General features: G+C 40.1%; 1 protein-coding gene across 1 annotated transcript in view; it reads right to left on the minus strand.

Annotated features, from left to right (window-relative positions):
* Positions 1-27,078, minus strand: part of Sanbr (SANT and BTB domain regulator of CSR) — a 59,773-nt gene that overhangs the window by 12,389 nt on the left and 20,306 nt on the right. The window contains exons 9-17 of the mRNA XM_048352858.1: positions 25,776-25,862; positions 25,566-25,676; positions 19,712-19,835; positions 16,005-16,157; positions 10,780-10,925; positions 8,342-8,441; positions 6,231-6,263; positions 3,531-3,630; positions 792-883 (exon numbers count right to left, since the gene is read on the minus strand). Coding sequence (XP_048208815.1) covers positions 792-883; positions 3,531-3,630; positions 6,231-6,263; positions 8,342-8,441; positions 10,780-10,925; positions 16,005-16,157; positions 19,712-19,835; positions 25,566-25,676; positions 25,776-25,862 — 946 coding nt within the window. The remainder of the gene's footprint in view (positions 1-791; positions 884-3,530; positions 3,631-6,230; positions 6,264-8,341; positions 8,442-10,779; positions 10,926-16,004; positions 16,158-19,711; positions 19,836-25,565; positions 25,677-25,775; positions 25,863-27,078) is intronic.

A 27,078-nucleotide genomic window follows, 5' to 3' on the forward strand; every position in this document is an offset into this window, starting at 1 on the left:
AACTGTGATCCTCAGATCTCAATCTCCTGAAGATTAAAGCTGTGTGTGACCAGCACTTGGCAGTAATTCATTAATTTAAAAGTGTATTTACTTTTAATTTTAAAATATATAATACTGGTTCAAAATTCAAAAGGTTCAAATAGCACATATACCAAAACATTTCTCACCTCTGTTCCACGCATATTCAATTGCCTTCTTTAATTGCCTTAGAAGGCAATTCCCAAGCATTCTTAGCAATTTCTTGTGTAGCTCTCCAGAGATGTTGTATACACGGAAAATACTTAATTTACACAATTCGCATTTCAAACAAATGGTAGTACGCTATGCCAATAGATGCATGGTTCTACACCTTCTCTTTTCTTCTCTTTGTTATACGTTATAGACTTTGAATCTCTAAAGAACCCAAAGTTTATTTTATTTTATTTATTTTTTTAATTTTGGCCAGTCCTGGGCCTTGGACTCAGGGCCTGAGCACTGTCCCTGGCTTCTTCCCGCTCAAGGCTAGCACTCTGCTACCTGAGCCACAGCGCCCCTTCTGGCCGTTTTTCCATATATGTGGTGCTGGGGAATCAAACCGAGAGCTTCATGTGTAGGAGGCAAACTCTTACCACTAGGCCATATTCCCAGCCCGAACCCAAAGTTTATAAATAACTTAATTTTTATTATGTGAGCATTCTATTTTGTTAGAACTTCTATTTTGAAGTTTATACCTGCTAATTTCTATTTTCAAGCTTATACCTGCTAATTTCTTCATTTGAACTTCAGAATAATAATAGACAATTTAGAGTTACCTTTTCCAAAGCCTTTTCTTTCTTTTGAGCACAAGGTGAAGACATCTGTTTTTTTGGTTGCTTAGTGAACTTCTTTGGCTTCTCCTTTTTCCCTGATAACAGAAGGAAAATGTTATAAGGATAAAACCTGTACCTCTCCAATGTACTTGTTACTACTAAACAATGAAAATATTTTACAACTGCTGGGTATGGTGGCCCACACTTGCGATCCTAGTTCTTGAGAGGTTGAGGCAGGAGGACTGTGAGTTCATTTTTAGTCCATTAATCTCTGGGAGAAAAGTGAAGCTATAGGAAAATGTTTGGAGAAAACTACATATTTATGTCTTTGAATCTAACTTGACAGTGGAATCATCTTCTAATTCAATTTTCTAATCATCTTCTAAATTTAAAAATTGCTATCACTAAGAAAAATACAATGTGAGGATATGAGAGGGAACACACACACACACACACACACACACACACACACACACACACAAAAGCCTTTACTATGAATTCTGCTCAGGCGGGAGGAAGGAATGGTCTTGGATAGAAGCAGGATAGAAATAAATTACATTCTGGACTAAGACTTTTTTTTTTTTTTGCCAGTTCTGGGCCTTGGACTCAGGGCTTGAGCACTGCACCTGGCCTCTTTTTGCTCAAGGCTAGTACTCTGCCACTTGAGCCACAGTGCCACTTCTGGCCATTTTCTATATATGTGGTGCTGAGGAATTGAACCCAGGGCTTCATGTATACGAGGCAAGCACTCTTGCCACTAGGCCATATTCCCAGCCTAAGACATTCTTGATGTCACTTTTTTCAATCTTTTCTGGTTTACAGTTAAGTAGGAAAAGACTGGGGACAGAAAATAGGATGTGGAGGAGGCATTCGTCTAAAAAATAATGTATGAGAGGAAGAATAATACATCTCGTAACTGTTCCAAACAAGAATTATTTGTGTATCACCTCCACAAGTTTTGCTGCACTAGTTAAGAGGATAATTTTGTATGATTATCACAAATAATAAAATAGACTAGATGTTAACCCTTAAAGATATTATGAGGAAGAAGCAAAATTAATAATCTAGATAGTCTTTTGTTTGGTCTCCTTTTTTCTTTTTTCAAAATATATATTTTAACTGCTATTATAAAGGTGATGAACAGAGGGGTTACAGTTTCCTAAGTCAGATAATGAATACATTTGTTTTTGGACAATGTCACCCCTTGTATATGTTTCTTAAATTGGGAGACAAGCGTTATAAAGTTGCTGAAACATAGGACAGATAGGACATCTAGCAATGGTAATGTGCAGGGTTGGACAATTCCTTCCAAATAAGTGGTAGAAGCAAAACAAAAATATTATGAACAACCAATTGAAGGTACATAGTCACTACAGAAAGGATGGGCTGTGAGTCTGTGGCTTTTTTTTTTTTTTGGCCAGTCCTGGAGCTTGGACTCAGGGCCTGAGCAATGTCCCTGGTTTCTTTTTGCTCAAGACTAGCACTCTGCCACTTGAACCATAGCGCCACTTCTGGCCGTTTTCCATATATGTGGTGCTGGGGAATCGAACCCAGGGCTTCATGTATATGAGGCAAGCATTCTTGCTACTTTTGTGGCTTCTTGCTGAAGCCATTTCCTGGACTCCTTGGCTTGGGGAGAAAAGCGGGCTAATGCACTCGACAGAGAAAACAGCAGAGTTCAAAATTAGAGAGAAGTTGCCAATAGAAAGAAGAAGTTTTGGAAGAAATCCCACACTAGACTTGCAATCGAAAACCTGAGCATAAACTCTGCCCGAATTCTTAGCTGAGGGTTAGACCATGCGTGTCTAAGAGACTCTAGGGGGCCCAGCTAGAAGGCATGTAGGACAGAGGGTGGGCTGCCAACTCTGGCCCAACAGAATTGTTCTTGGTAAGATATGGGAGTTCCTGGTGCCTCTCACTACATTCTTTGCCTAAACTGCAAATACCTCAAGATTTAGTTAGCGGAAGCCTTACTGGCTTGAAGTGTTACAGACAGATTGGATCTAGGAAGATAGAAGTCTAGGGGAGCTGGGCACTGGTGATTCATGCCTTTAATCATCAGGAGGCTGAGATCTGAGGATTGTGGTTCACACTTTGGAGCCAGCCAAGGCAGGTAAGTCTGTGAGATTCTTATCTCCTCTTTCCCCGCAACAGGTCTTGCTTCTTTTTTTTTTTTTTTTTTTTTTTTTTTGCCAGTCCTGGGCCTTGGACTCAGGGCTTGAGCACTGTCCCTGCCTTCTTCTTGCTCATGGCTAGAACTCTGCCATTTGAGCCACAATGCCACTTCTGGCCATTTTCTATATATGTGGTGCTGGGGAATCGAACCCAAGGCTTCATGTATATGAGGCAAACATTTTTGGCACTAGGCCATATTCCAGCCCCCATGCTTTTAACTTAAAAAAATTATACTTGATAAATGTTAAGGGCTCATTTGAGTGCCAACCCAAACCATCTCAGGTATATCTCTCTGACCCCACTTAATCTAATGTGCATTACATGTTAAATTATAGCTGAAATAAAAATTTGGCAGACTTTCAGAACACTGTCCTTTATGAGTATTTGAATATTCTGTTTTGGTGCCAGGGTTATAGAACCTTAGTGGAGCCTTTATTCTTTTTTTTCCCCCAATGTTGTAATCTGCCAGGTAGTTATATAAGCCAATTCCCCATCCCTTGCATTAAAAGCTTCAGAATGTAACCCTTTATAATGGTGAGACTTGGTTTTTAACTTAGAAGTCAATACTTTGTTTCTTGGATACTTCTTCTTCATCACCAACTTCATCTTCAGTGACCTCCGATCCAGTAGTATATTCTTCTTCTTCTGAAAATAATGACTGTTGCTTCTAAATTAGAAAAGAAAAACACATCTATTATAAATGCATTACCACTAAATCTCTAGTGTTTTCTTTTCTTTTTTTTTTTGGTCAGTCATGGAGCTTGAACTCAGGGCCTGGGCACTACCCTGAGCCTCTCCCACTTTGAGTCACAGCGCCAATTCTGTTTTTCAGGTGGTTAATTTGAGATAAGAGTCTCACAGAGTTTCCTGCCTGGGCAGGTGATTCTCAGATCTCAGCCTTCTGAGTAGGTAGGATTACAGGCATGAACCACCAGTGTGTGGCTCCAGTGAATTCTTTTTTTTTTTTTTTTTTTTTTTGGCCAGTCCTGGGCCTTGGACTCAGGGCCTGAGCACCGTCCCTGGCTTCTTCCCGCTCAAGGCTAGCACTCTGCCACCTGAGCCACAGCTCCCCTTCTGGCCTTTTTCCATATATGTGGTGCTGGGGAATCGAACCAAGAGCTTCATGTGTAGGAGGCAAGCACTCTTGCCACTAGGCCATATTCCCAGCCCTCCAGTGAATTCTTTAAAACGATTTACCAAAACTTGTTTGGATGAATGAGTTAAGTAAGAACTAAACTGACTGCTGTATATACAGTACAACCTTTAGGATATGGTCATAAGAATTGCTACATTTAGCCTGGTGTTGGTGACTCATGGCTGTAATCTTAGCTACTCAGGAGGCAGAGATCTGAGGAACTCAGCTCAAAGCCAGCCCAGGCAGGATAGTCCACGAGACTTATCTCCAATTAACCACCAAAAAGCCATAAGTGGAGCTGTAGCTCACGTGATAGGGTGCTAGTCTTGAGCACAAAAGCTCAGGGACAGCACCTAGGCCTAGAGTTCAAGTTCTAGTACTAGTGTGCACAGACATACACACACACACACACACACACACACACACACAGAAAAAGAATTTATACATTCAGGACGGAAATACATAAAACATTTTCTTATTACCTTCCTTCATAGAAACTAGTACAGTCACACACACACACACACACACACACACACACACACACAACAGTATTTGTTGAATTGTACTTCTGTCCCTCAATTGAAAGTATGTTCCTTGATATTAAGATTAAATGGGGGGTGCTGGGAATATGGCCTAGTGGTAAGAATGCTTGCCTCGTATACATGAAGCCCTGGGTTCAATTCCTCAGCACCACATATATAGAAAATGGCCAGAAGTGGTGCTGTGGCTCAAGTGGCAGAGTGCTAGCCTTGAGCAAAGAGAAGAGGCCCAGGACTGTCAAAAACAAACAAACAAACAAAAAAAAGATTAAATGGGGCTGGAGGTGTGTTCAAGCAATAGAGTTCTTGCACAACAAGTGTGAAACTCTGAGTTCAAACTTTAATACTGCCCCAAATAAAACTAAATTACAATTGTGAATATTAATCTCACAAATAAGTATGTGTGCAATTATCTAGCCTGTACTATGTAAGCATATTTGCATTCATTTCTTGAATCAATTTGCTTTACTGTCATTACTACTCCAAATTCCTAATCCATTTTGTGTGTGTGCTCATCTTGTGTCTTGAACTTAGGACCCTGTACTCTTACCCTTTTCAGTCAAGGCTGGTGCTTTATCACTTGATCCACACATCCACTTCCAACTTTTTGCTGGTTAATTTGAGATAAGAGTCTCTCTGAGGGCTGGGAATATGGCCTAGTGGCAAGAGAGCCTGCCTCATATACATGAAGCCCTGGGTTCAATTCCCCAGTACCACATATATGGAAAACGGCCAGAAGTGGCGCTGTGGCTCAAGTGGCAGAGTGCTAGCCTTGAGCAAAAGGAAGCCAGGGACAGTGCTCAGACCCCGAGTCCAAGGCCCAGGACTGGCAAAAAAATATCAAAAAAACAAAAAACAAGAGTCTCTCTGATTTTTCTACCTAGGCTAGAGCCTCCTATCTTAGCTCCTGAGTAACTAGGATTACCAGTACCTAGTCTCCTATTCCATTCTTAAAAATACAGATGGCAAAAAGCATTGGCAAATAGGTTAAAAAAAATCAACCAAGTTAGATGTGGTGACACAGGCCTGTGATCCTAGTATTAGAGAAGCAGAGGTCTGCCTCTGAAAAAAAAGAAAAAGAAACAACAACAAAAAAATCCATCAAACAACTAAATAGTGATAATGTAATAGTCCTTTTTTTTTTTTTTTTTTTTGCCAGTCCTGGGCCTTGGACTCAGGGCCTGAGCACTGTCCCTGGCTTCTTCTTGTTCAAGGCTAGAACTCTGCCACTTGAGCCACAATGCCACTGCTGGCCATTTTCTATATATGGGGTGCTGAGGAATTGAACCCAGGGCTTCATGTATAGGAGGCAAGCACTCTTGCCACTAGGCGATATTCCCAGCCCCAGAGACTTTTAAAGTCTTAAGACTATTGCTTATAAGAATATAGAGTACATGTGTGTTTTAAACAACAATGACATTTTTTTCCTTCATAACTTTTCTTTTTTTTTTAAAATCACATTTTAGTAAGTTTAAAACTGAAGATAAAAGAGCAGTTACACATTTAACACAAATGAAATCCTGATAAAATTCAATAAAAATATAACTAAGGAAGCAAAGGATTCATGGAAGGTGAATATAACTACTTGCTTACCAGTTGAAGAGTCCAGTTCTTCAGTGACAAGAACTGTTAGACAAAGGAGTCAAAGTTAATAAACCTGCACCTATTCAGATTGTAGTTCCTTGTTTTCACACAGTCTATGTAGAACAACTGAACAAAGCTACTAGTATGGTTCTTTCTAACCTTCAGCCTAACATGTCTTTTTTTTTTTTGCCGGTCCTGGGCCTTGAACTAGGGGCCTGGGCACTGTCCCTGAGCTTCTTTGCTCAAGGCTAGTACTCTACCACTTTAGCCACAGCGCCATTTCCGGCTTTTTCTGTTTATGTGGTACTGAGGAATCAAACCCAGGGCTTCATGAATACTAAGTAAGCACACTACCACTAAGCCATAATTCCAGCCCTAACATGTCAATCTTTAAAATCAATCATGAGTACTGTGTCTCAAACATGCAATCCTAGCTACTCAGGAGGCTAATATCTGAGGATTGTGGTTAGAAGCCACCTAGGTGGGAAAATCCATGTGGCTGTTATCATAAAAGCCAGATGATTATTTATAATAATAATTATTACTTATTAATCATCAAAAACCCAGAAGTGGAGCTGTGGCTCAAGTGCAAAAAAGATAATGGACAGCACCCAGGCTCTGAGTTTAAGCCCCAGGACCAGCACATAGAGATATACACAAAAAAGAAAAAGGAAAAAAAAATCAATCATGAGTTTGAGATCAGCCTGGGTAACACAGGAAGAGCTCATCTCAAAAGAAAACCACAGTGGGGAGGGGGGTATGAGGGACAAGGTAACAAACATTACAAGAAATGTATCCAATGCCTAACATATGAAACTGTAACCTCTCTATACATCAGTTTGATAATAAAAATTTGAAAAAAAAAAAAAAAGAAAACCACAACAAAAAAATCCCTCCCTACAGAATAATGGGGGGGGGGAGGGGTAGGTTGGAGGCATGGCTTAGTTGGTTGAGGGATAGTGAGTTAGTGAAAGCCTTAAATACTTAGTTCAAACTAGGACCTAAGAATAAAAGAATAAAAGAGAGAGAGTGACCTGGGTGTTTGAAAAACTGGGCAGGAAGGGAGGGGTGACATTATCCAAAAAGAAATGTAGTCTTGGGTCTGGGGATATGGCCTAGTGGCAAGAGTGCTTGCCTCGTATACATGAGGCCCTGGGTTCAATTCCCCAGCACCACATATACAGAAAATGGCCAGAAGTGGCGCTGTGGCTCAAGTGGCAGAGTGCTAGCCTTGAGCAAAAAGAAGCCAGGGACAGTGCTCAGGCCCTGAGTCCAAGTCACAGGACTGGCCAAAAAAAAAAAGAAATGTAGTCTTTACCTGACTTACCCTAGCCCCTTGGTACATCACCTTTATAATAACAATAAAAAATTAGTTTAATAAAAGGCAAGAGTGCAAAAAAAAAAGAAAAAACTATAAACTTTAGATAGCTCTTTTCACATTGTCATTCACATTTATTTATGAATTACATATCAAACAATAAGTCATATGATTCCTTAATTTGTAATAGTAATTTGTAATTGAAATAGTTAAAAAATAATTAATATTGTATTAGAAACGTGATTTATTTGCTCTTTGAGAATGATACAGGGAAAAAGTCAATTTTCTTTTTTCTCCCACAGTCCTGGGTCTCAAACTGGGCTTGACACATGCTAGGCAATCATTTTACCTTTGAACTACATCTCCCTTCTCCTCCCTATTTCTCAGGAAGCTGATATCTGAGATCTGAGGACTATGGGTTCCTGGTTCAAAGCCAGGCAGGAAAGTCTGTGAGAGTCTTATCTCCAATTAACTACCAGAAAACAGGAAGTGGTGCTGTGGCTCAAGTGGTAGAGCACTAGCCTTCAGCAAAAAGAGCTCAGGGACAGTGCCCCAGGCCCTGAGTTCAAGCCCCATGACCAATAAAAAAAATCTATAAGGTATGAATACATATTAACTAATAGATGCTAATATTTATTAGCTACTAATTCTTTGAGGGCAATGTCACACAGTCTTACTCATCCAGCATAGTACTTTGTTAGGGTTAATCAGTTCCATTTCAATTTAAACTGACCAGATTCCTGCCAAAGATGAAGTGTTATCAAATGTTTTATATGAAGAATAAATAAAATAAGTTACTCACAACATTGAGTTCCCCAGTCTTGGGGCCCCATGGTGTATTTGGCTCCAATAAAACATCACATTCTAGACCTTTTTCATCACAGATGCCAATTGCAGGATCACTTGCAAGAGAAGCATTTTTATGAAGAAGTATTCAATTCTTAAAAATTTAAGTCAGAGTATCTTTCTATTGCAAATACCTCATAAGTTCATCTTAAATAAATACAGCCATGCCTGAGGCTCTGATTTTGATTCCCAGCATCTCTCTCTCTCTCTCTCTCTCTCTCACACACACACACACACACACACACACACACACACACACACATTGAAGTGCCAGACTTTGAAGTCAGGCCCCATTTTACCACGTGAACCCCATTTTACCACGCGAACCCCACTTTACCACATGAACCTGAGATAAGCAGGCCCTGTGAACAGACCCAGGACAAGCCCATTAGGGCCCAGTCAGTCTAGAACTCTAACTGCTGGGAATGCTTAACTCTGACCACCCCTAGAATGCCTCGAACCCTGAGCCAATCAGATTTGTACCTGTGTCCTAATCTTGCTTGCTTGAACACCTGATTGTTGTAACTTTGTGCTTTGCCTTTATAAACCATGTGTAATCACAGCTCGGGGCTCCCTCCTAACCTCCGCTGTGTCGGTGGGTAGGACAAGGCCTGAGTTGCAGCTCGCTTAAATAAAGCCTTGCCTTGTGTTTGCATTTCAGAATGTCTGAGTCTTGGTGGTCTTCTTGGTGTTGGTTTCGCAACTTGGCACAACAATATACACATACATACAAATACAGTTCTTGAGAATAAGAATGCCACTTCAATATTTACATTTCTCAATTTGTCTACCACAGTTCTACAAGTAGCATGCCTGTCAGGTGGTAGGTGGTAGAATAGGCTGCTATGATTGGTACTTTTGAGAATAGCACCTTTTAAACTATGTGCCAGTCTCCTATTTGACAGCCTTGTCATCAATATTTTCTAGTTGTGTCAATCAAGCTTTTATTTTTCCTTTGCCAGGGCACTCAGGGCCTGGGCACTGTCCCTGAGCTTCTTTTGCTTAAGGTTAGTGCTCTACCACTTGAGACACAGTGCCACTTCTGGCTTTTTCTGAGTAGTTTATTGGAAATAAAAGTCTCACAGACTTTCCTGATAGGGCTGGCTTCAAACCTCAAACAGATCTGAGTAGCTAGGATTACAGGCTTGATGCCCAGCTAGTTAATCAAGTATTTAAAAAAGGGTTGGCACTGGGAACTTAGCTCTGTGGTAGAGGGCTTGACTAGCATGCTTGCGGCCCTGGGTTTGATCACCATGGGGTGATCTGAGATGAAACAGAACTTTGGTAATGTGGAAGAAAACATACAAATCTTAAAAAATGGGATTTTTGATATATATATATATATATATATATATTTTTTTTTTTTTGCCAGTCCTGAGGCTTGAACTCAGGGCCTGCACTGTCCTTGGCTTCCTTTGTGTTCAAGGTTAGCACTCTACCACTTGAGCAACAGTGCCACTTATGGCTTTTTCTGTTTATGTGGTGCTGAGGAATTGAACCCAGGGCTTCATGCAGGCTAGGCAAGCACTCTACCACAAAGCCACATTCTCAGCCCCAGATATCAATCTTTTTGATTACCAAGCAGTCTTTTCATTAGTAGCTCTTCTGTTCGACTTCCAGTATTTTTTTTTGCCAGTCCTGGGCCTTGGACTCAGGGCCTGAGCATTGTCCCTGGCTTCTTTTTTTTTTTTTTTTTTTTTTGCTCAAGGCTAGCACTCTGCCACTGGAGCCACAGCACCACTTCTGGCTGTTTTCTATATACGTGGTGCTGGGGAATCGAACCCTGGGCCTCATGTATACGAGGCAAGCACTCTTGCCATTAGGCCATATTCCCAGCCCCTGGCTTTTTTCTATATGTGTGGTGCTGAGGAATCAAACCCAGAGTCATGTATACGAGGTGAGCATTTTACCACTAGGCCATATTCCCAGCCCTGACTTACAGTACTTTTATGTTCCTTTTTTTTTTTTTTTTTTTTTCTTGCCAGTCCTGGGGTTTGAACTCAGGGCCTGGGCACTGTTCCTGAGCTTCTTTTGCTTAAAGCAAGCACCCTACCACTTGAGCCACAGCACCACATCTGGCCTTTCCTGTTTAGGTGGTACTGAGAAATCAAACCCAGGGCTTCATGCATGCTAGGCAAGCACTCTCCCACTAAGCAACATTTCCAGTCTTTATGTCCTTTATATTTTTTGCCAGGTAAATCACTTGAGTCAAATCCCAATCCTTCCAAACTTTTTATGTTTTAACTGTCAAACAAATATCTGCTTGCTTTTACCATAAACTAACATAATTTTTGTTGAGCTATTTGAAATAATGAAATATATTTGAGGATGACATTACTGATTGGAAAGCACTGAATATAGCTTCAAAATGGTGTGGGTTATTTTTTTCCTTACCTATCAGCATCTTTAAAAAAGGGCACAACAATGACATCTTTGTGTCCGTATAGATCATCCAATATTTTACTAGTTGGACAAGACATCAAATCTCCACCTTCAGCTTGATCACGAAGAGCAATCATGTGGTCCCTTACTTTACATCCCTGTCATGTAAGAGATACCAAATTGAAAGCTGGTTGATTACAGAAATACTCTTTTATTTCTTTTTTGTTCTGGTGCTAGGGTTTGAACTTGGGGCCTGGGCACTGTTTTGATCTTTTTCCCTCAAGGCTAGCACTCTATAACACTTGAGCCACAGCTGTACTTCTGGATTGTTTTTATTTTTATTTTTTGGCAGTCCTGGGGCTTGGACTCAGGGCCTGAGCACTGTCCCTGGCTTCTTTTTGCTCAAGGCTAGCACTCTGCTACTTGAGCCACAGAGCCACTTCTGGCCATTTTCTGTATATGTGGTGATGGGGAATGGAACCCAGGGCTTCATGTATTCAAGGTAAACACTCTTGCCACTAGGCCATATCCCCAGCCCCTACTTCTGGCTTTTTTGGGTAGTTAATTGGAGATAAGAGTCTCTTGGACTTTCTTGCCTGGGCTGTCTTCGAACCACCATTCTCAGATTTAGCCTCCTGAGTAGTTAGGATTAAAGGCATGAGCCACTAGTGCCCAGCTAGAAATACTCTTTCAAAAATCACTGTGAGCTGAGCCCCAGGGGTTCACACCTATAACCCTAGCTACTCAGGAGGCTGAGATCTGAGGACAGAAATTCAAATCCATCCTGGGCAGCAAAGTCCATGAGGTTTATCTCCACTTAACCACTAAAAAGCTGGTTAGTGGAGTTATGGCTCAAGTGGTAGAGAACTAGCCTTGAGCAACAAAAGTTTAGGGACAGAGCACAGGTCTTGAGTTCAAGCCCCAGGACCAGCACCAAAAAAAAAAAATAGTAGACTGTTTTAGGGCTAACCAACCATCTACTCAGTAAAACAACAACAACAAAACTATATTACACAGATAACAATGATTTTCTATATATTTGTGTTGACACTCTACCACTTGAGCCACAGCTCTACTTCTGACTTTTGGTGGTTAACTGAAGATCAAAATCTTGTGTTCCTGCTCCAGATGGCTTCAAATGCAATCCTCAATTTCTGCTTGAGTAGCTAGGATTATAGGCATAAGCCACCAGTGCCTAGCTGAAAATTATATTCATTTTAACAAATATAAAACCAGGAAACAAATACAAGAACTAAAACCAGGTAGTGGTTGGGTGGCTCACAGCTGTAACTCTAAGGAAGAGGCTGTGATCTGAGGATTGAGATCCACAGCCAGCTGGATCAGACAAATTGGACTCCAGTTAATCAATAAAGCTAACCCAAATCAAAAAGGGCAACCGCAAAAATAGGAAACAATGGGGGCAAGGGGTAGGAGGAGGAGTTAAGCTTACTTCCCATACCAAACCTCATTTTTAATGTGGTTTTTTTTTCATCAGTCCTGGAGCTTGAACTCAGGGCTTGAGCACTGTCCCTGGCTTCTTCTTCTTCTTCTTCTTTTTTTTTTTGGCCAGTCCTGGGCCTTGGACTCAGGGCCTGAGCACTGTCCCTGGCTTCTTCCCGCTCAAGGCTAGCACTCTGCCACTTGAGCCACAGCGCCGCTTCTGGCCGTTTTCTGTATATGTGGTGCTGGGGAATCGAACCTAGGGCCTCGTGTATCCGAGGCAGGCACTCTTGCCACTAGGATATATCCCCAGCCCTCTTCTTCTTTTTTTTAACTCAAGGCTAGAACTTTACCACTTGAGCCACAGTGCCACTTCTGGCCATTTTCTATATATGTGGTGCTGAGGAATTGAACCCAGAGCTTCATGTATCCAAGGAGGCAAGCACTCTTACCACTAGACCATATTCCCAGACCTCATTTTTAATGTTAAAGTATAAGATTTGGGGAGTTGGGACCCTGGTAGTTCAGGCCTGTAATCCTAGCTACTAGGACTGAGATCAGAGGATCACAGTTCGAAGCCAGCCTGGGCAGGAAAGCCTGTGAGACTTATCTCTAAGTAACCACCAGGAAACAAGTGGTGGTGTGGCTCACAGTAGTAGAGTGCTAGCCTTGAGTAAAATATCTCAGGGACAGTGCCCAAGCCCTGAGTTCAAACCCCGACTGACCAAAAAAAAAAAAAAAATCAGGGAACATAGGAGAGGCTATCTAAATCTGTCCTTTTCTTTAAAAATAGTAAATATCTGTGAATTCTTCCTGAATTAGTAGTGGTAGAAATAAAGGCATATCTAGTAAAAAGAAGTTCTAAGGATTAATTGCGTTTGGGGTAGGCCTTACTTATTTTACCAACTCAAAACCACTGTTTAAGGATTAGGAGTTGCTATACTGATGAGACAACAGCAGTTGTCTAGTATAAAGGCTACGGATAGAAACTGTCATTTTGAGTCTTTTATTCATTTTCTGCACAGGGAACAGATAATGTTTTTCTTGTTCTTTCCTACCCAGTTAAAATAAAATTTATCCTTGATAAAACTTAAAAATAATTATTGTGGGCTGGGAATGTGGCTTAGTGGTAGAGTGCTTGCCTACCATGCCTAAAGCCCTCGGTTTGATTCTTCAGTACCACATAAAAGGCTGGAAGGTGGCACTGTGGCTCAAGGGTTAGCCTTGAGCAAAAAGAAGCCAGGGACAGTGCTTAAGCCCTGAGTTCAAGCCCCAGGACTGGCAAAAAACAAAACAAAACAAAATACTAAATTTCATTTTTCCCATCTATATGGGAGTCTGTCTTCTTTTAAAAAATGTTTACTTGTAGGAACTGATTCCATATAGTTTGGGGAGCATTTGTTATCTTTTTTTTTTTTTTGGCCAGTCCTGGAGTCCTGGGCCTTAAACTCAGGGCCTGAGTACTGTCCCTGGCTTCTTCTTTTTTTTTTTTTCTTGCTCAAGGCTAGCACTCTGCCACTTGAGCCACAGCGCCACTTCTGGCCATTTTCTACATATGTGGTGCTGGGGAATCGAATCCAGGGCTTCAAGTATACAAGGCAAGCACTCTTGCCACTAGGCCATATTCCCAGCCCTTATCTTTATAATACTGAGTCTTTTCTTTCTCTCTCCTTTCTTTTCTTCCAACTTTCTTCCTCTTCCTCCTCCCCCTCCCCCTCTTCTTCCTCCCCCTCCCCCTCCTCCTCCTCCTCCTCCTCCTTTTTTTTTTTTTGCCAGACTTGGGGCTTGAACTCATTGCCCCTGAGCTTCTTTTATTCAAGGCTAGCACTCTACCACTTGAGCCACAGCACCACTTCTGGCTTTTCTGTTTATGTGGTACTTGAGGAATTAAATCCAGGGCCTAGGCAAGCATTCTACCACTAAGCAACATTCCCAGCCCAATACTGAGTCTCATAATTTCAATTGTAATATTATAATATGTAATATTTTTTGTTGCACTTCTGCAGTTTTCTAGATTCATAGACACCTACTTCTCAACCCACACTCATAAATGATACTCATCTATGATACTTCATGAACATTTTTTGTATGTAATGACGACAATGATAATTTTCTTTTTTAGTGAATCATGGAACTTGAACTCTGGGCCCAGGCATTGTCCCTGAGCTCTTCAGCTCAAGGCTAGTGCTCTACCACTTTGAGCCATAGTGCCATTTCTGGTTTTCTGGTGGTTAACTGGAGATAAGAGTCTCACAGACTTTCCTACCTGGGCTGGCTTTGAACTGTGATCCTGAGAGCTCATCCTCCTGAATAGCTAGGAATATAGGCATGAGCCACAAGCACTGCTGATGATGAGTTTTAGATTCCTTTAATTCATTTATTAAATTTAACTACATAACATTTTCAAACATTTAAGTGATCAAGGAATCTAACCTATAGCAGTGCTCATCACACACTGCACCAGATTTGTATGACAGGATGTTCATGAACACTGTAATACATCAACCTAAATGTTCATTGACAGGAAAAATGGTGAAATAATTGTGATATATACACAACTTGGACTTTTGATTAGCAATTAGATAAAACGGTACAGAAAGATAACGATATGTTCTTGGGTGAAAAATGCAAATTACAGAACATAAGATTAGAATAATCCAGTAACCAATATAAAAGTCTATAGGTAATTTGTGTCTAAAATCTATTTATAAGAATGTTTTGAAGGAAACTGTTAATTCTAGTTATATAAAAAGATAGAGACTGGGGAGTGATACAGAGGGATTTCTATTTATTTATTTGATTGATCGATTGTCCTAGTCCTGGGGCTTAAACTTGGGGCTTGGGCCCTGTTCCTGAGCTTTTTCACTCAAGGCTAGTGCTCTACTACTTGATCCACAGCTCCATTTCTGGCTTTTTGGTGGTTAATTGGGCACAAGTGTCTCACTGGATTTTCCTGCCTGGGCTCTTCCAACGGGGATTCTCAAATTTCAGCCTCTAAGTAGATAGGATTGCAGGTGTGAGCTACTGGGACCCAATTTTATTCTTTTCTTCTTCTTTTTTTAAATTGTTTGCCAGTCCTGGGCATTGGACTCAGGGCCTGAGCACTGCCCCTGGCTTCTTTTTGCTCAAGGCTAGCACTCTGCCACTTGAGCCACAGTGCCACCTCTGGCTGTTTTCTATATATGTGGTACTGGGGAATGGAATCAGGGTTTCATGTATATGAGGCAAACACTTTTTTTTTTTGGCCAGTCCTGGGCCATGAACTCAGGGCCTGAGCACTGCCCCTGGCTTCTTTTTTGCTCAAGGCTAGCACTCTGCCACTTGAGCCACAGCGCCACTTCTGGCCATTTTCTGTATATGTGGTGCTGAGGAATCGAACCCAGGGCCTCATGTATACGAGGCAAGCACTCTTGCCACTAGGCCATATTCCCAGCCCGAGGCAAACACTCTTGACACTAGGCCATATTCCCAGCCCACTATTCTTTTCTTCTTTATGTTCTACTTTAGGTCTTTGTACTTTAAAAACTATTAAAAACAAATGCTAGGTGGCAGTGGCTCATGCCTATAATCCTAGCTACTCAGGAGGCTGAGACTTGGAGGACAGCAGTTTGAAGCCAGTCCAGGCAGGACAGCAAAAAGCTGGATTAGAAGCATGGCTCAAATGGTAGTGTCAGCTGTAAGCAAAAAAAGCCAAGGCCGAGTGTGAAGCCTAGAATTCAAGTCCTGGCACTATATATGATTTACATAAAAATGTTAGTGAGTGCTGTAACTAAAACAGGGAAATATCCAAAATTTACCTTTGTGAGCTGAGTGGGATCAAACCTAAGAACCTTTTGGTTACAACAGGGATAAAGTCCAGTACCAACGGTGCTTGGTGAACTTGCTGTGGGAGGATAAATCACCATTTCAGAGTGATATTGACAATGTGAATATTCAATACAGAGGAAAGCCTGAAAAAAATACATAACATTAATGTTTATTTCTACAACAAAATGATCCATCTCAGAAGTACTATAATAAGCTGGGTGCCAGTGGCTCATGCCTGTAATCCTAGCTACTCAGAAGGCTGATATCTGAGGATTGTGGTTCAAAGCCAGCCCAGGTAAGAAAGTCCGTGAGACGCTTACCTCCAGTTAATCACTAGAAAACCTGAAGTGACATTGTGACTCAAGTGTTAGAGCACTACCCTTGAGCTGAAGCGCTCAGAAACAGCGCCTTGGCCCAGAGTTCAAGCCCTATGACTGACAAAAAAAAGTACCATACTAAAGATTACATATTATATGTCTTGTTTATATAAAATGTGCAGAAAAGGTCAATCTATAGAGGCAAAGTAAGTTATGGTGTTGAGGTAGAAGTAATAGAAGCAACTGAGCACAAAGATTTTTCTTAGGTGATTGCTACCTTCTAAAATCAGATGATGGTAATTCCTCCCAAGTAGGTAAGTTTCAGGAAAAAACAGTGAATTGTAAATTTATAGCAAATGAATTTTATTGCACAAATTATTCCTCAATAAAAGGCAAAGCTGGGAGCAGTGGCTCAAACCTGTAACCCTAACTACTTGGGAGAAAGAGATTGGGGAAATGCAGTTTGAGGTCAACTGAGTGTGGTGGTATGTAGCTGTCATCCCAGCAGCATGGGGAAGCACAAATAGAAAGATCAAAGGCCAGTCTGGGCATAAAATGAAATGCTGTCTCAAGAAAGCAAAAGCTGGGCTGGGATATGGCCTAGTGGCAAGAGTACTTGCCTTGTATACATGAAGCTCAGGGTTCGATTCCCCAGCACCACATATATAGAAAAGGGCCAGAAGTGGTGCTGTGGCTCAAGTGGCAGAGTGCTAGCCTTGAGCAAAAAAGAAGCCAGGGACAGTGCTCAGGCCCTGAGTCCAAGGCCCAGGACAGGCAAAAAAAAAAAAAAAAAAAAAAAAAAAAAAGAAAAAGAAAGAAAGAAAGAAAGAAAGCAAAAGCTAAGACAAAATAAACAAAACAAAAAGGGCTTAAGTGGTTTAAACTGGTAAAGCATATGCCTAGCAAGTGTAAAATCCTGCCACCATTAAGAAAATAAAGAAAAATGCAAATCACAGGCTACTAAAATTCAGATAAAAAAACATCTTGGTAGGAATCCAATTTTATTTTTTATATTGTGAAGTTTATTTGCTTATTTGTATTAACTGATATTAGTTTCTGTTTGTGATCAGAGAAAAGACATCTTGGAATGGATAGTCTGACTCTACTGTTTCATAAAGAAAAAAGATTAAGCACTTTTTTGGGGGGCAGTTGTGGCATTTGAACTCAGGGCCTGGCCACTGTCTCTCAGCTCTTTTGCCCAACTAGCTCTCTACCACTTGAGCAACAGCACGACTCCCCAAATTAAGTCTTTTTTTTTTTTGCCAGTTCTCACTTGGACCTAGTGCTTGAGCACTGTCCCTGGCTTCTTTTTGCTCAAGGTTAACACTCTACTACTTGAGCCACGGCGCCTTCTAGATTCTACTGTATATGTGGTGCTGAGGAATGGAACCCAGGACTTCATGCATGCTAAGCAAGCAAGCACTCTACCACTAGGCCACATTCCCAGCCCCTAGCATCTTTCTTAATGGAAACTAAGGCTTAACTTTGAGTCACAGAGAATAAAATTAAGTTTTAATTATAAAATTAATAGGTTCAAAATATGTATATAAGTTCATAAGAAATTTGAAGAGGGGGGCTGGGGATATGGCCTAGTGGCAAGAGTGCCTGCCTCATATACATGAGGCCCTGGGTTCGATTCCCCAGCACCACATATACAGAAAATGGCCAGAAGTGGCACTGTGGCTCAAGTGGCAGAGTGCTAGCCTTGAGCAAAAAGAAGCCAGGGACAGTGCTCAGGCCCTGAGTCCAAGCCCCAGGACTGGCCAAAAAAAAAAAAGAAAGAAATTTGAAGAGGGCTGGGAATACGGCCTAGTGGCAAGAATGCTTGCCTCCTATACATGAAGCCCAGGGTTCGGTTCCCCAGCACCACATATATAGAAAATGGCCAGAAGTGGCGCTGTGGCTCAAGTGGCAGAGTGCTAGCCTTGAGCAAGAAAAAAAAAAAAAAAAAAAGAAGAAGCCAGGGACAGTGCTCAGGCAAGGCCCAGGACTGGCAAAAAAAAAAAAAAAAAAAAAAAAAAAAAGGAAAAGAAATTTGAAGACAAAAGCAGAACAATTAAACAACAAGCCTGACAATATCAAATATCAGTAAGATATACAGTAGCTAGAACTCTTTCTGTATTGTTAGTCATGTGTCTTGAACTCAGGGCCTGGGCACTGTCCCTCAGCTTTTTTGGTCAAGCCTAGCACTTTACCATTTTGAACCACAGCTCCACTTCACGTTTTCATGTGGTAAATTGAAGATAAAAGTCTCATGGACTTTCCTGACTGGGCTGGCTTTGATCTTAGCTTCCTGAATAGCTAGGATTACAGGTGTGAGCCACCAGTACCTGGCTAGAACTCTAATATAGTTGGATGAATGTAAAGGCTTAGGAACTTTGGAAAACTGCTAGGCAAGGTAAACAATAAACTTACATTTAATATTATAACTCAGTAATCCTACTTCTATGTAATTATCCCAAGAGAAATTTAAAAAATATATGTAGAAATATATGTAGAAAATTTTAGGTTTAGGAATGACTATGACTCTATAAAAAGTAACAGGTCTCTTCAAATCACAATAATTCTTGTGCTTTTCTTATTATAGACTTCATTTATAAATATTAAAGGAAGGTAGGAAATAGTTCAGTGGTAGAGCTCTTGCCTAGCATGTATGAGGTCCTAGGTTAGACACCTAGCACCATGGGAATGAGGGAAGAAATAAAGTCTTGGCGAACACTACTGTTATAACAAAAAGGTCACAAATTAACAACCCTATCTGCAATGGTCCTGCTGAACTGCTATTGAAATTTCATGGGACAGTGAGAAAATGGCTAGAAATAAAGGCAGTAAGGATTGTGTATTTTATTTTCATTGAAAAACTGATTTGATCATTTAAAATCAGGTTTTCTTTCCTTCTAAAAAGCCAGCAAGAATTGTTCAACAAAAAAAGAGGAAGGAGCATGGCAGGAGAAATGAAACAAGATGCAGTGTTTAATAGCTCAATTGCTTTTACCACATTTATTTCACAGATGTTATATACTATCTAAATACAATCCAAAAATACTAATTAAACAGAAGACATCAAAAGAGACATCATATTTACTTATTTATTTATTTTTGTGCTGGTAGTGGGGCTTGAATTCAGGGCCTCAAGCTGTCATTTACCTTCTTTTACTCAAGGTTGGTGCTCTTACCACTTGAGCCACAGCTATACTTCCAGACTTTTGGTCATTAATTAGAAATGAGTCTCATGAACTTTCCTGTCCAGGCTGGTTTCAAACCGCAATTCTTAGATATTAGCCTTCTGAGTAGCTAGGATTACAGGTGTGAGTAACTGGTTCCCAGCTTGAATCTTATTCCTAATGTTAACAGTACAAGATATTGAAAAATAATACCACCTGACAACATCTCGAGCAGGTTAGCCAGTTTATCGTTCCCCATAAGCGCCAATAGACATCTCTCCAAGACTTTAATTCTTCAAAAAGACTATTCAAATACTCGTGAACATCCCAAGTTTTATCTCTGAGGAAAGAGATTCAAATGTTATACTATTTTACAAGTAAGCATTGTTTTAAACAAATGTTTTTCACTTAATGGCTTATTTCTAAGAATATTCTTCAATTGATGGATTTCCTACTTCATAGGGAAATTTATTTTGTAGACAACAGAAAATAGTATGAAAGACTAAGAAAAATTATTTTGCTAAGTTAACATACTATTAATTGAAGCAGTTGAACAGGTCAACAGTTGGAACTTAAGATACCTGTTGTTGAGTGTAACCTCATTTTAATTGTATATAAGATATGCTATTAATTACCTGTGATTTGATTCAATCATTTCATTGTGTTAGTCCTTTACATTCTTTTCAAATAGGATTTTCTAGTGACTAGACAGTGTAACATATAAACATAGTCTTAGTCATATACATTTTAAAATTAAACATAACAAAGGCTTAAAACCATATTTGTTTTTATTTTTTTAAGACAAGGTCTCACTATATAGACCAAGTTAGCCTTGAACTTGAGATATAACTGCCTCAGACTCAGTGCTGGTTTTATAGGCATATGCTATCATCTATATCTTCTTTTTTTTGCCAGTCCTGGGCTTGGACTCGGGGCCTGAGCACTGTCCCTGGCTTCTTTTTGCTCAAGACTAGCATTCTGCCACTTGAGCCACAGCGCCACTTCTGGCCGTTTTCTATATATGTGGTGCTGGGGAATTGAACCCAGGGCTTCATGTATACGAGGCAAGCACTTGCCACTAGGCCATATTCCCAGCCCTTCTTTTTAATTCTAATCTTTGCTAACTTTTCCCATTTAGTTCAAGAAAGGTACTATCATGTTATTACAAATTATAGATATATTGGTGTTAAAATTATTTACAGACTTCTTTAAAAAATATATAACTGGGGCTGGGGATATGGCCTAGTGGCAAGAGTGCTTGCCTTGTATACATGAGGCCCTGGGTTCAATTCCCAAGCACCACATATACAGAAAACGACCAGAAGCGGCGCTGTGGCTCAAGTGGCAGAGTGCTAGCCTTGAGCAAAAAGAAGCCAGGGACAGTGCTCAGGCCCTTAGTTCAAAGCCCAGGACTGGCCAAAAAAAAAAAAAAAATATATATATATATATATAAAAATATATATATATATAACTGATGACTTGTAGAAAAATATTTTGAATAAAACACCAAAGATGGGCATTGATGCTGATACCAATTACTTATGATTATACATTTTACCTATTATTAATAGTTATTGCTGTCAGAATGGAAATAACTTTCAAAAAGCAAAGTAAGTCTCAAGACAAGAAACTTGTAAGATTTCAGATGCTTCTAATAACTAATGAAGAGTTCCTGACTATATTTCTGATTGAAATTCTACATTGGCAGAAAATGAAATATTTTAACTGTCTATGGGAATTAAGGTTAAGTATGGTCTTATATTTCTACTTTAATGTTTAAAATATAAAATATTGTTTAGATTCAAACATATTAACTGTTTAATTAAAGCCTTTCTGTGTGTATATGTGCTGATACAGGGGCTTGAACTCAGGGCCTGGGGACTGTCCCTGAGCTCTTTTGCTCAAGGCTAGAACTCTACCACTTGAGCTAAAAATCAACTTCCAGCTTTTTGTGGCTAACTGGAGGTAAGAGTCTCATGGGCTTTTCTGCCTGGGCTGACTTTGAACTGTGTGATTTTCAGATCTCAGCCTGCTGAGTAGCTGGGAATATAGGCATGAGCCACCAGCGCTTGGCTAATTAAAACATTTCTGTTTGTTTGTTTTGTTTTTTGCCAGTCTTGGGCACTGGACTCAGGGCCTGAGCACTGTCCCTGGCTTTTTTGATCAAGGCTAGCACTCTACCACTTGAGCCACAATGCCCCTTCTGGCCATTTTCTATATATGTGGTGCTGAGGAATCGAACCCAGGGCTTCATGTATACAAGGCAAGCACTCTTGCCACTAGGCCATATTCCTAGCCCTAAAACATTTTTAATACAGAAAAAGCACACACATTGGACACTGGTGGCTCACATCTGCAATCCTAGCTGATCAGGAGGCTGAGATCTGAAGATCATGGTTTGAAGCCAGCCTAGGCAGAGATGTCCATGGGACTCTTATTTCCAATTAACTGCAAGAAGCTGAAAGTGGAGGTTTGTTCAAGAGGCAGAACACCAGTTTAGGCTAAAAAGTTAAGGGACAGTGCCCAGGCTCTGAGTTCAAGTCCCAGTCTTAGTGTGTACATATGTGAGCACACACACACACACACACACACACACACCACACACACACACGAGAACACAAAAAGAAAATTAAAGCTATCCATAATACTATAACTCAAAGATAAAACCATAGTTAAAACTTTAGTAAACACATATCTAATTCATTTTATATCTAATTTCCCCAATTTAAAAAATATTAAAAATAATTTTCTAACTACTGCAACAGAGAGGAGAAACAGAACTTTCATGTATAGGTACTTGAATAGAATCTCAGGGGCACAACAGATTGGAGAGAGACTTGATAAATGGGACTACACCAAAATAAAAACTTTCTGCACAGCTAAGGACATAGAAAGACATCCATGTATCAAAGGCCTAATACCCATCATATACAGGGAACTCAAGAAACTAACCCCTTCCAAAACTAATAAACCAATCACTAAATGGGTAAGGGAGCTAAGGAGAGAATTCTCAGAAGAAGAAGAAAGAATGGCGAAGAAATATATGCGCATCATTCCTGGCCATGAAGGAAATGCAAATCAAAACAACTCTGAGATTTCATCTCACCCCAGTAAGATTGGCCAACATTGTGAATTTGAACAACAAATGTTGGCAGGGATGTGGGGGGAAAAGGAACTCCATTGTACTGTTGATGGGAATATAAACTAGTACAACCACTCTCAACAGTAGGCTGGAGGTTCCTCAAAATACTAAACATATAGAGACCTTCCCTAGGCAAGTCCTGGGCATCTATCCTGAACATCATGAGCCAGGATATGATAAGGACACCTGTACTTCCATGTTCATTGCTGCACTATTCACAATAGCCAAGACAGGGAAACAGCTCAGATGCCCACAATAGATGAGTGGCTCCACAAAAACGTGGCACCTATATACAATGGAATTTTACACAGACATTAGAAAGAATAAAATAATGATACTTGCAGGGAAGTGAAGGGAACTAGAACAAATCATGTTAAGTGAGGTAAGCCAAGCTCAGAGAGGTAAGTGGTACATATTCTTTTTGACAGGCGGAAATTAGAACCAAAGTGCACTGGGATATGATCAATTACACAGAATTCTAGATACTCACATATAATAAAACCAAAAAAGAATACTAGCAGGAGCGAAGCCCAAAGACACAACGCCTAAGTGCCTCTTCATAGTTATATAAAATAATATGCATACTGAAATGAACTCCAAGATATGGAAACAAGAGACTTCTTTTTTTTTCTTACTTTTTAAAAAGTTTTCAGTTTTTGATGATTCTGTCTTCTTTACCTTATGTGTGGTGTATTCAAGTGTACATCTTTGGAAGGGTTGCAGGGAGGACACGGAATTTGAGGGGAAAAGAGTGAAAAGGTGCAGTAGTGGAGTTCCCTGGATACTGATGAAAGTAAAATATACAACTTGTGGGGGGGAGAAGGGAGGGAGGGATTGAGAGTGAGGGAACAGAAGGCACTGTACAAAAGGGAAGGTACTCATCTGACTCATGTAATTGTAATCATTCTGTAAGTCATCTCTATATTAATAAATTAATAAAACAAAAAACTTATAAAGACAAAAATGTTTCTAGTGAGGGTATCAAACCCAAGATTTGCACATACTAGGGAAGTATTCAGCCACTGAGGTCTATCTGCAGCCCTTAGATTTGTGGCAGGGTGTCTCTACGTAGCCCAGGCTGTCCTTGAGCTTGTGATCCTCCGCTTCTACCTCTTGAGTACTAAGATTATAGACATGAACTATCACATCTGAATTAGTGCTGAAGTGGAGTCTTACTAACTTTCTGTTGGGCTTGCCTTGAACTACAATCCTGACCTCTGCCTCTAGAGTAGCTGGGATAACAAGCATAAGCCACCACACTTGGCATGAACATTATACTTAAAGGCTGCACATTAAGAACTTGTTGGGTACATTTTAAATATCGAGATGATTGTATGAATATATTGCTTAATCATTTGTCTATTTGGGGTTTCTATTTAGCCCATATACTTAATATCTGTTAAATGCTTTCACAAATCCCAAATTACCTCTTTGGAAAAATTCCTAGCAGTAGAGCATTGTTAAAGAACATATACATTTTAGTTTGGCACTGGTGGCTCACTCGTGTAATCCTAGTTATTCAGGAGGCTGAGATCTAAGGATTGTGGTTTGAAGCCATCCAGGGCAGAAACTCCATCCAGGGCAAGACTCTTATCTCCAATTAATCACCAGAAAACCGAAAGTGGGGCTGTGACTCAAAGTGGCAGAGCGCTAGCCTTGACCTAGAAAGCTCAGGGACAGTGTCCAGGCCCTGAGTTCAAGCCCCACGACTGACATTTTAAAGTTTCTGCTTTCCCAAGGCATATGCCAAATTACAAGACCACCCCTTCAACTTAGAATAGGAACTTGTATTGAACATAAATGGAATGTGTTGTTTGTTAATCAAATATGTATTAATGGAATACTGAAAAAGTGCTAAGATTATAGAAATTTCAGTTTTATAAGTTTCCTTACTTAACCAAAATTCATCTGAAAGTAAATTTGATTTTCTTATAAAATTCAATGTAACATTTATATAAACAACTAAAATATGCTAGCAAAAGAAATAATTTTAATGGCACTGTCCAGAATATCCTTCAAGATTAATATATCGTTTTGAAGGTTAAAGCCATCATAAAATTCACCTAATAAATGTAAGATTTATAACAACTTTGTTTTGAAAGAAAAGGTACTATCATAGCCAGGCTCCTGTGGCTCACACTTGTAATCCTCACTACTCAGGAGTTTGAAACCTAGAGAATCACAGTTAGAAGCTGGCCAGGCCAGAAAAGTCCATGAAACTTGTTAGTATATCCACTCCTATTTTGGTTTGACAGTCTCCCTCTTAGGTCCTCTATAAAACAGGCCCAGCCACAATTGTTCAACCCCACCTAAAATGCCTCTAGCAGTTTGTACCTTTAGTCTCCAGTAAAATGCTGCTGCTGAGGTCAGGAGGTTCCCTCCCTCTCCCCCCTCCCCCACCTCCATCACACACTATTTCTAGCATCCAGCTCCAAGACTTCTCACTTCTGGTCTCCCTGTCCTGCTTTCAGCTTCCCCTGCATAAGGACAGGCTGCTACTCTCTAACTGGAGAGAGCTAGCCTTCAGCCCTTGCTGACAGTAAACTTTTACTGTATGTGACTGTGTGTCTGCGTGGTTTTCTGGTGCTCTCAAAACTGTCTAATTAGTCAGCAAAATGTCAGACTGGAGGCATGAGTCAGGTGGTAAAGTCCCAGCCATGAACAAAAACAGCTGAGGCTCTGGAGTTCAAGGCTGAATACCAACACATGCAGAAGAGCACACATGGGTGTTTATATACACACTCACACAGATGCTTACTCCTAATAAAAGTAGTTATAGGGTAGATATGGTGTTGTATGCCTATAATCCTAACATTTGAGAGGTTGAGGAAGGTAGATTTTGAATTCGAGGCCAGTCTGAGGTACATAATGAGATTCTGTCTCAAAACCAAAGAGAAAATAGTTTTTGCTTGTGTAAATACACTATACCTTATGTGAATATAGACAATATTTCCATGTCGATCCACATTGATTTTTCCAGGAACACAAGAAATTCTTCTTTCTGTTTCTTTTGTTAAAAGTTTCTTACACAAACAGCATCTATATCATAAAGACAATGAAAAACTATTCAAGAAAAAAAATAACATAGCAAATTTAAGAGTTTGCATGATATAGCATACCAAAGGAAAAGCACATTACCTATATAATGTTGCCGCATTACCCCGAGAGTCTGAGTTGAAGTATTCAGGATCAAACAATCTCTCAATCTTCTTACAAAAAAGTTTACTATCAACAGCAAATGACCAACAAATTAGTTTCCTATATTTAGTTTATTAAAGTTATTTTACATTGATAAAAATGTTGACCTACATGTTTAAAGGAGGCTCTCTTAGGGAGTTTAATATATATATGTGTATGCAAGTAGGTATATATATATTAAATATGTGTGTGTGTTCTAAGTAAATAAATTGACTGAGAACTCCTTGATCAAGAATGTATTTTTACCAGGAAAGAAGGATGATGGATATCTACCTCTCCTTCAGTCTTTCTTACTGGAATATTCAAGATTAAAGGTTGGAAGAATTTTAACAGGTCTACCAAAAACTAGCTATATAATCATTTAGAAATTGGCTTTCTCTGCATCTTGTTTTCTCATCTATAAAATATGGTTAATTCCAAATAGATAAGGTTTAGGTTATATGGGATGTTAGTAAACAGTGAGATACATAGTGCTAAGAATTTATAATACAAGTGAATAATTATTTTTAAGCACAATATGACTGATTTTGAAGTATTCAAAAAATGTCATTAGCTAGGCAGGCACTGGTGACTCAGCCTATTAGTCCTAACTACTCAGGAGGATGAGATCTGAGCATTATGGTTTGAAGGCAGCTTGGGTGGAAAAGTCTGTGAGACTCATCTCCAATTAACCACCAGAAAGCTGTAAGTGGGGCTGTGGCTCAAGTGGTAGAGTGCTAGATTTGATCACAAAAGCTCAGGGACAGTGCCCAGGCCCTGGGCTCAAGCACCAGGACCAGCACAAAACAAACAAACAAGACAAAACAAAAAAGTATGTCATGGTCTGGGAATGTGACTTAGTAGTAGATTGCTTGCCTAGCATGCATAAAGCCCTGGGCTCCATTCCTTAGCACCACATTATATAGAAAAAAGCCCGAAGTGGCTCCATGGGTCAAGAGGTAGAATGTTAGGGGGCTGGGAATATGGCCTAGTGGCCATAGAGTGCTTGCTTAGTATACATGAAGCCCTAGGTTCAATTCCTCAGCACCACATATACAGAAAATGGCCAGAAGTGGCGCTGTGGCTCAAGTGGCAAAGGGCTAGCCTTGAGCAAAAGGAAGCCAGGGACAGTGCTCAGCCCCTGAGTCCAAGGCCCAGGACTGGCCAAAAAAAAGAAAAAAAAAAAAAAAAAGAATGCTAGATGAGCACTCTATCACTAAGACACATTCCCAGCCCTAAATAGTATCTTCTCACCAGCCTATCC

Source organism: Perognathus longimembris, chromosome 8 (genome assembly GCF_023159225.1).
Source record: "Perognathus longimembris pacificus isolate PPM17 chromosome 8, ASM2315922v1, whole genome shotgun sequence".
In the NCBI taxonomy this organism is placed as follows: Eukaryota; Metazoa; Chordata; class Mammalia; order Rodentia; family Heteromyidae; genus Perognathus; species Perognathus longimembris.